This window comes from Gobio gobio, assembly GCF_949357685.1.
Source record: "Gobio gobio genome assembly, chromosome: 9".
In the NCBI taxonomy this organism is placed as follows: domain Eukaryota; kingdom Metazoa; phylum Chordata; class Actinopteri; order Cypriniformes; family Gobionidae; genus Gobio; species Gobio gobio.
In genome coordinates, this window is record NC_137115.1 from 15528468 (window position 1) to 15538699 (window position 10232).

The following is a 10232-nucleotide window of genomic DNA, read 5'->3' on the forward strand; positions in this document are numbered from 1 at the left end:
TCTTCCAAAGACCAAATAAAAACAGACCTATGACATCCGCATTCATTTTATAGCTCTACAATATGAATATATTTTAGGAGAAACATCTCAGGCTCCAGTAAGACTCCCAAGCAATCCGAGCAAAAACTCTTTCCACAGGGATGCTGCATTCTTTCAGACTATCTGACATCTGCTACCAGCATATGCTTCTCTTTCAGAACATTTCATGTACTGTATGATCGCAGCTGTACACCAGAATCTGACTCTCCCTGCTTATGTGCTGCAGAAGGGTTCATGTTTGGAAATACGATAGTCAGCAGAATGGTATCCAGTTGCTGTTTAGTGGGAGAGATTGGTTTGTGCTTAAGAGTTTTTTTATTTTTAAGAAAGTACTTTAGGAAAGTATTCAAAGGCAGATATGAATGCTATATGCATGAACTCTATTGTGATTTTGCACTTGAGTGATTTTATTAATTTTGAGGAATACGGAATCTTTTTTGTGCAAGATTAGTAATTGCATGCTTACATTTATTCTAAAACTACAACAACCCTCATGTTTACACACAACGCCTCTGCACTTACGATTTTTCTCAACACTGGGACAAGAGCTCTGTCCATCAATAAATGGGAAAATAAAGTAACTTGCGTTACTTAGTTGAAAAAGTAACTCAGGTATTTTGTTGTACATTTTAAAAGTAATGTTACGTTACTATTTACTTGAAAAAGTAATCTGATTACATAACTCAAGTTACTTGTACTGTGTTACCCCAACACTGCTCGTAATCAGACTAGTTACTTTTTATTGATATACATGTAGGGTTGAGAATCGAAAATCGATTCCAATTCTAGAATCGGATACTTGTGATAACCCTAGAAAACCCTGACATAATGTAATGTTTAATGCACTTCATATTGTGGATTGCAAAGAATGGAATATATTTTTATTCTCTTTGTATTTTATATCATGGTAGCCTGACAAGCCAGACCCACATCAAGATGTTTGGTCTGGGAACTCACCATTGACAGGGCTCAATCCGAGGGGCGGGATAAACGGTTGTCTGTCAAATTCCCTCTGCACGCAATTGGATAGTGCCACAACCAACCGAAGCGGAGCTAATGTTAGTTGATAGATTAATGCTGCCTTCACGTGCTCTCGGAATTATCGTAAATACGAGTTTCCTAGGTAAAAATTGCACATGAACACCCTGACATTTTGAAAATTGAATGCAATGAGCTCGTAATCAGAACTTCAAAGTCGGAATTATAACATTTCCGATAGCATGTGAAGGCAGCATAAACTCCGAATACATCTTCCTTTCTTACGAATGACTTCAGTGCCGTTCTTTGTTCTTTCCTCAAAGAAAAGCTTAACTCCAAGTCTTCCAGAGTAGCGGCCAAAACTGATTTGAAAGACGCTGATCGTCAGCTTCTTTGTTTACCTGTAGCACGCAGAACCTCCGCAACTCCGCTCCGTCATTATGTTAAGCCCGCCCACCGACTCTATACACGATGTGATTGGTCTGACCAGAGTTTGGTTTTTCCAGCTCTGAGGTCTACTGAGAGTTGCTAGACTACACTCGCGGCAAAATACATTTTCTGCCGCTAGGGTGCGTCTAGATTTCTAGGCTAATATCATGGTACAATATAATCCTATTCAATTCAATGTGATAAACGAGTTAGGTCGAGACTCAAAAGTCAGATAATCTTACTTTAAATGTGTAATGTAATGAATTACGTTACAAACTAATAATGTAATTTGTAATCAGTAACAGACTACGAATTGTAAGCTATCTACCCAGCACTGCCTGGGAGATATGATAGAAAGCAGGTTATGCCACATTAAAGAGCAGATGGCTCTGTATGTTTTCATATCGCTCATGCGATACTTTGATGTCACACACTGATTGGTCTGCCGCTTCAATTCCAACATACCCAACCTAAAAAAAAAGAAGTTCTATACAGTGTGAATGTAATCCAGATCTACCATATTTGTTATATTGTCACTGTTACGTGACCTACCAGCATCAGTTGTTTGGCTTCACTGCCATTCATGACTCCTAGTAAAGAATCCATTAAATACACACTTTAGAATCTCGTCAGAAGCAGTAGGTCATCCGGGTACTTTTTACATGCTTTTTTATGAATACTGTGAATTAGGACATACTACTCTTTTTCGCATACTGTTTTTCACCGAATTCAGGATGCATCCCTGGATCCGGCCCCCAGTTGAGAATTTTATTGGGTGTTCACTGTGAACATACTTTGAATTGACGTTTTCTGACCCGCGAGTAAGAAAGAGTTGGGTTACTCAACCAAGAGTTCAGGGTTTATATGACGGTAAATTAACCCTGCTCTTTGGACTAGCCCCTACAAAAAGAGAAAATTTGACCATCATGCATGTTTGTAAAATCCAAACATTTTCTCTTTTCTTTTTTACATTTGTATCAGATTATTCGAGTAAGCTGAAACCCAATACTTGCATTTAAACGTGTAAACTGGCATTTGCTCTTGTCACCGGTGCACAATTAATTCAGAGGGAGGATAGGCAGCAAAGGATCCATCTGTTGTATCCTTCATTACAATGGACACATTTCGAGGCCGCATTTGAAGGAGCCTTCGAATTGGTACATTCTTTGTCACACCATGGTGACGCAATCGGCCATCGAAAAATGCAGCCTCTGAATTGGGACGCAGCTTTTGTATGTCTCCTTTATCTGACACACTCAGTTCAGTTCATGGAGCTGAATAACCACTGGTTTACACCAATATAGCGTAATGAAATCACACTATAGTGCCAGTGATGAGAATACAATGCATACTTGCATTGTGATTTGAATTGTGCTCTGAAATTTTACAGCACAATGAAACGTGGCCACGTTCACCATAGAGGAGCAATCAGAAACACACAAGATTTGACTTACTTCTGATACAGCCATCACAGTAAAATTATTTTATTAAGAAAGAAGTCAATAAATAAAACAATGCAAAAATATAATGTTTTGTCAATTGTTGGGAATTGCCTAAATAGTAATAATTTGTTCTTAAGAGATAAATAAATACATTTACAACAAACTTACAAGTGGGCAGAATATCACATCCTTGGAACTGAACAAGCTAGCACCTTTAAAAGAGTCCAGGATGAAACAGGGACATTGGACATTGTAAATGATCAAATGTAAACCACTAGTCAAGGCAAAAAGTGGTCTAATAAAGAGACTTATGAATAACTCTGTCATTACAAAATATATGCAGTGTGTCTCTTTTGCGTTACAATGGTTTCTGACATAACTGCGATCGGTGAAGCGTCATGTTTTCGGACGGAAAGAAACATTACAAACAAACTGGTTTCATATCATTTTCACAAAATAAACTGTAAATACTATCTAAACTAACAGGATTTACACAGAAAAATGACAAAAGTAATTATAAAATAAAAAAGCACCATGTTAGATATGCAAAGAATTAGAACCAGAAGGCCATGTGAAGAGTGTACAATCAACAGGAATGACTGTTTGCTGTAATTACAGGCAAGGACATGGAACAAAATGTGCAAAAACATTCGGCTGAGAAACCAAAGAGTTTCTCTTTAAGAACTTTTTTGACTTATCCATATGACAGAAAACAGAGAGCAGGTGTGTTGTGTGTGTGAAAGAGAAAAAGAGAGAGAGAGAGAGAGAATCTAAAATCATTAGCGTACTAAGAGAAAGGTTAGACCAGCTAAACCCACTCCTGCTGCTGCAAACAGTGCCGTCTTCATCGAGGACTCTTGGTTCAGCTGTTTTGCGTTGTGGAAAAATCTGCAGAAACCCTCCTATAAAAGACAAGGAAAAAAATCAGCATGAGAGTCACATTTTTGCTCCCTACTCCCATAGGATACAAATAAAAGCAGTATTTCAGACCTTATTAGTCATAGTAGCCAACATCTCGACAATGATCAGAGATATTACATAATAGCACACCCTACTTACTCACTCTGAACATGAGAGGATTACATAACCCTGCTCTCAGGAGGAACTGCACATACATCTTTAACAATAATTCAAATGAAAATCCTTTGAACTTTGGAGTAGTGGATAATGTACGCTCAAATTCACATTTGCTCAGCTTCAAAACCTAATGAGTATTTTTGATCAGCGGTTCTATCCAACTAAAAATGTAGTTAATATCATTTGAAATTAAACTTCTTAATCGTTTGACATATAAGATGTTTTTGTACCATTCAAAAATGGCTTGTTTGGATATTGTGCGATCACTGACGAATCGTTTAACAATCACAGCATCGGCCACAGCATTGGTAGAATAAACAGAACGATATCGTCCTCTGGTGTGGACGCAAATAGTTATCGTTCTTGGTGTGAACAGGCCTTTAAACAGTGTGTGTCTGTTCAGCCTTCAAGGACCCTAGCATCAGGAACCACTGGATGGTTCATTTTTAATGGTGTCCCAGATAACTTTGGAGGATTATATGTTAGTTTGGAACATTTGACTGCCGATGCACAGCGTAACGGAGAGTTCACAAAGAAACTTTTGTTGAAAGATGAAGCAGCCAACTGTATTGGACCTGATAGCAGCAAACATTAAGCAAAAAATGTGTCACAAGCCAATCATAACAGTGGCCATTTACAGACAACCCTTAACCGTCACCCCCCTTTTTGATAATAGACATGAAAATGCACCATCCAAACTTAAAGGGCTGTAATTCAATTAATGCTTCTGCAGATTATCGCTGAAGTGAAAGCAATTCAAAATATGAAAGTATGAAAAAGTTATGGAAGTTTAAATGTACTGTAAATGAAAAAAATACTGTACTCATTTTTTTATTATAAAATATATATTTTACAAAATTTGTACTCTAAAATCAAAGCCATATGTCTAACCAAGTTGTGTTCCAAATTTGAAGTTGATATCACAAAAAATTAAGTTCCCATGATTTTGTTTGAGTGCTATACCACAAACAGCCACCGGGAGTCATCCACATTCCATTGATTGTTTTGCGATCCATTTTCCTGTAAATGTCTGTCCAAATATCACTTCCATCACAAAACAGTCACCAAATATGGAACCTTGAGAGTCAGACCTTTCCGACGATATGAGTTGTCAAGATTAGAAAAGATTTTGATTATAAAGTAGTTAAAATAAATGTTGTAATATGAAACATGACACCACCCACTATGGGAGGAGCCATCTAGAAGAATTTAGAGTACCGTTTCCATGGTAACACAACCTCCGATTTCAAAACGGATGAATTGAGTTAGTTTCGAATGATACCTAATTTATGATAATTACTAAAATATATATGATACGAAAAAAAAGGCGATAAAAAAAAAAAGAGCCAGGTGTCCCGCCAGGTGACAGTTAAGGGGTTAAAGGAGCTGGCCCCTTAAAACCGGATCATTTTAGACAGAGGGTCAAAATGACGGTTGTAAATAATCAGTTTTTAAACTGACAAAAACTTTAACATTTAAGTTTTGGTGCTCATTTACTCTAGGCTTTCTGTGACGTAGTGTACAGGTTTCAGGAACTAACTGACACTTCAAGGGTTAAATGTATATACGACAGTTCCAGAAGCAGCAAGCAAAGGGAAAGGGGGGTGTAACTGCTGTTTGTAACTGCCTGAGGACCCGAACAAACAGCAATAGGCTTGAGCCGGGCAGAGCAGCTGTCTTCAGGCAGACACCTGCTGTACTGGTCAGAGTGAGTCCAGGTGCACTAGCCCACAATCATATGCTGCACAAACTCTGAGTGAAGCATGGAGATCAACCGTGTGGTAAACACAATAGACTAAATGGCTGACTGGCCTTCGGCTCTGCTTTCAACAGCTGCCAAATAGAAGACAAAAAGAAAATAGGGAGAGATAGAAAAGACTGCAGCAGGCCTCTAAAACTCTTTATTCATGCAAATGCAAGCTGCTGTTTGCCTGAAGCCAGAAGTGACCGGATTTTCGATTTCAAGACTTAGCAGTGACGCCACTAATGTTATAAAAGTGTAAATTACACCAGTACGTTTCAATTCTGGTCCCGGGGACTCGCCACTCTGCACTCTTCACATTTCGTATGTCTCTCTTATCTTACACACTCAGTTCAGCTCATGGAGCTCTTTCAGGTGTGTTAAGTAAGGGAGACATACAAAATTAACCAGGACCAGAATTTGAAAACCACTGAATTAGACCAATATGCAACTAACTGTGTTTCTGTCATTCACTCATCCTTATGATGTTCCAAATTCATGTGGCGTTCCTTTTACTGAACACAAAAGGAGAAGCAGGTACTTTCTCCCCTATACAACGAAAATGAAAGAGGATGGACAATATCAAAAACTCAAGTGTACCCCATATGACGTGTGCTCTACATTCTTCAAATCTCATTCACACACACTTTCTAAATTAACACTAATAGTTCTCGCATATTAACGCATTTGTATGGCTTCAAACTAGGGGTGCGCACGAATAGTCGAATATTCGATCTTTAATTAATATTCGAAAAAATAATATTCAAATTTTAATATGTTGCTTTTTCTGGCTGTAAATGCAGTGAATCCATGATAAATCCCACTAAAACTCAGTTATAACTAAATCCACTGGGTGGCGCTGTGGAGCGTGTTAAGTTGAGCGTGTTAATTTGATCACAATGTCGTCGTCTGCCTCGCAATGTTTGGAATTACTTAGATGAAAATGATCTTACAAAATAGAGTTACTTTTGATCAAATTAATGAATGAAGCAATGAGAAAAATCACATGAAATCCAAACACCATTCGAATGAGACAGCGGCCCATCACTTTGTTCAGTAAGGGTGACAAATCTTGGTGAATAAAAATAATAATAATTAACGTCTTTCATTTTCTCAAAATAACGTCATTTAGATAAACAAATATTTAAATATTAGTTTTTTTATGAGCCCAAATATTGGAATACAATATTTTGGAAAAATGCCCATCCCTACTTCAAATTTGATATATGACTAACCAAAGTTGCATAGACTAGTTGTATGGCGCCTTTTTAAAGCTTGGTCACTAAATATTGTCATTCTATGGAAAAAAGTAGCAGGTATGCGTTCCATTGAAGAGAAAAGTAATAGGAGTTTGGAAAAGCATAGGGGTGAGTAAATGAAGACAATGTTTGTCATGCCAATTCACCACATTAAGCAACAGAATGACGTTTCGTTTGTAAGTGACTTGCGTTTCATACCTCTCTACACTATTGACAATAGACGATTTACTCTGAAGTAATTACAGATCTTTTCTGTGAATTGAATCATACATCCGTTCATTGTGACTTAAAGACAGTGGTATGTTTTAGCCATAGGAAGTACATTCATTAGATATGAATCTTTTAAACAAAAGTTCATTGATGAAGGCCTGGTCACAATTCAGTGGAAGCTACAGCTGAAAACATTTGCATTTGACTGTTGACTAATGTTCCTCAAAATCATCATAATTACAGCAGATATCAGTCTGCATAAGTAAACATGGTCTCCTGGAGGGTATCTCGAGTTGGAACAAGTATTGCTTTCATAGGTCAGTGCCTGGGAGACTGAAGAACTGGATGCCCACACAGAAAAAGTCCTTGGTGAGACATCTGAGAGCCTGTTTAAAACTGTTTTCCCCACAAGCATTCCCGGGATTCTTTGGCTTGGGTCACTCTCTAATTGACAAAAACAGGGCCGCCACAAGAAGGTATACGCGGTTCTACTCCAAAACCTAGACCAGTATATCACTGCAGTATGTACCTTCCAATTACAGTATAAAATGTGGACATTGAAGTATTACAGGTAGGAAAGACTCAAAGAGATGACACATCAAACACTGTGCGAAACAGGCTGGGTTTCCGAGAGCACAGATGAAGGATCAAAGACGATGCATTCACCCACGCAGTTTCACATCAACCAGAAGTGCTTTGGAAAAACCCCTCACTACGCTTAAGTTGAAACCTGCCGATTATAAAAGGTGTTCCTATACTTTACACGTCAAGGGTCTACCGCACAAACACAATGGCTATAAAACCATAATTTACCAGCTTATAGGCCCCGATGTACTTTAAGCAAAGTGTGATGTCACGGCGAACAAAATTTTGGTACAGAGGCTCGAAGATTCCCCGAGCAAACCATCTGTGACGATTACGTAATGGGTAGGTGTGCTCTGAGGCTCCGCCTTCTTTGACGTGGAAATCTTCTCAGGTTAATTTCTTCTGTTCAGTAAAAACACACTCATGAGCTGCTTTATAGTAGAAATTTAAGTCATAATTCTAATTGAATTAAACACAGACAAGCTTATGTGTGGCTGCTTGTTTTAAAGCAATCCATTGTACTATGAAGTGCTAAAACGTGACTTGATTGGAGTGCCAAATTGCAGAGCTCATGCAAAAATACCCACGACACTCTGATCAGATACTTTCTTAACTGCTATTTTTACAACTGCTGTTATTGAGAGGAAGCGCGCAGCACATATTTACATATTTATTTATCTAATCGTCACTCTCGGCAGCGTGGGGATGTTCGCTAACAGTATACTGCTGCAAAAGCATTTCAAACTTCTTTTTACCCCTAAGGGAAGAACGAAAATGTACTTTGCCGTGAGTATATCAGGGCCTTAAATGTCATCCCAGTCTACATTGTTTATGCCAGTGCTTACCCATCCTCCATTTTCCACCAGCCAGTCTTGCTTTTCCTGTCCTAGGTAGTCAGCTATGGTCACAGCCAGTCTCTTAGGGCACTCAGAATTCTCTCCTCTGGACAGTAGCTCACTGGCCAGCACTCCAGTGAAAGTAAAGATGGAGACCACCCTCCCCCAGTTCAGTTTTCCATCTACCACCAGTTCCCTCATGACGCTCTGCAGACACTTGCTGGGATCTGATCTGCAGGTGTCCAGGAACTCCAGGGAGAGGGATCGGAATTTGGTTCGGTGCTGCTGTTCCATCTCTTTGGCCAGGTATCTCATGGCCTCTGCTGACTCGCTGGGAGGCGTCTGTTGGATCCCGCTGCAGAAGTTGATGTAATCTTCTGCCAGCAACAAAGTCTGTTCCCTCAACCAACAGGACATTTTCTAAAGGAAAAGGGCAAGGTCAAAATACATTAGAGGGTAGATGTCTATCATTTGGACATGAATATCAAACAAGTGTTATTCATGGACAGTGTAACCTATAATTTGACAAAAATCATTTTAATCAACTTCTACCTAATTCTTGTGTAATTATTATTAATAAACTAAAGTTAAAAAGTTAATTTGTCACACTGCATTATTTAAATGAACAGCAAAGCTAAATGAAGAAAATATAACAATTATTTGCAATGTAACCTATCATAAAACTTTTTTTTTCCTTCTCCATTTGTTATCCTTATATGGTTTGATGCAAACATCTCTAAAATTACCATGGTAACCCCCATTTCCAACAAAACATAATTACTGCAGTTTTTGTCACTGCTGTCAAATGTGACACTGTATATTTTCTCGTGAAGTCAGATTTAGGTAAAATCAAGTTACCACCGTTTTATTATCCATGCCATTTCATTTTAGGCTAATTCAAGCAAGCGTTTGTGTTGTATATCTATGCAGCATTAACACCTAGAACTGAACGCAGATCAGTCCATAATGGGTAAATGGTTCATAATAACGGCTGTTATAATCAGCGGCTGTTTCTCTAGGTTCAGGCCTTATATTTAAAAAGAAAATGTCATTCAGGTTCAACAATGTCCACCGTAAACCTGCTTACGATTATTTTGCTGGCAGTATTAACATATGGTCCATATGAATGAGCTTCGTCAGATAAAACACAGCATAGAGAAATGAAAGACAGTACGCAATGCTGCGAACACAAAGCCGGCTGCGCCATTGCTCACGAGAACACAAAGACGTGAACCAACCGCACGCGTTTAAAATAAACGTTTTCTTCAATATATTCAAAAAAATCGGACTTGACAGTCTTTTTATAATAAGACGAACCGTTTCTCTCTATAAAAGTGAAAATAATAAAGCAACTCACCCTCCCAGCGATGTCAGACTGCGCTCTCCACCGACAGTTGCGAAAACGGCAGTCAGTAGAATCTCGTTGCACAGATGATGAACGATCTTCCGTCACTCCTTATCAACGTAAAGCACGCCGCACGCCCCTTCACTAACCACGCCTCCTGCGTCATGACGCTTCTGCATTGTGCTTTCCGTTCAATCAGAGTCAATATTTGTGGTCGAGAAGATGTGCTTTTAAAGAACACTTTTAAAATTAAATGGTTGATAGAGTTTATGAATAAAATGAAAAGTAGAT

The 10232-nt window shown here is 38.5% G+C and overlaps 1 protein-coding gene across 1 annotated transcript; it reads right to left on the reverse strand.

Moving 5' to 3' along the window:
* Positions 1-2906: 2906 nt before the first annotated feature.
* On the reverse strand, positions 2907-10037 carry bcl2l10 (BCL2 like 10). The gene is made up of 3 exons (XM_079825265.1): positions 9954-10037; positions 8606-9016; positions 2907-3790 (listed from the first exon to the last, which is right to left on the reverse strand). The coding sequence occupies exons 2-3, from the start codon at positions 9011-9013 to the stop codon at positions 3668-3670; spliced, it is 531 nt and encodes a 176-aa protein (XP_079681391.1). The 5' UTR covers positions 9014-9016; positions 9954-10037; the 3' UTR covers positions 2907-3667.
* Positions 10038-10232: the final 195 nt, after the last annotated feature.

What these genes read in the sequence shown, in the direction of transcription:
- bcl2l10 (XM_079825265.1), bottom strand. Translation starts at nt 9,013, where the DNA reads ATGTCCTGTTGGTTGAGGGAACAGACTTTGTTGCTGGCAGAAGATTAC. An exon ending in TGGTGGAAAATGGAGGATGG is followed by an intron (nt 3,791 to 8,605) that starts GTAAGCACTGGC and finishes TGTCTTTTATAG; the next exon opens with GAGGGTTTCTGCAGATTTTT.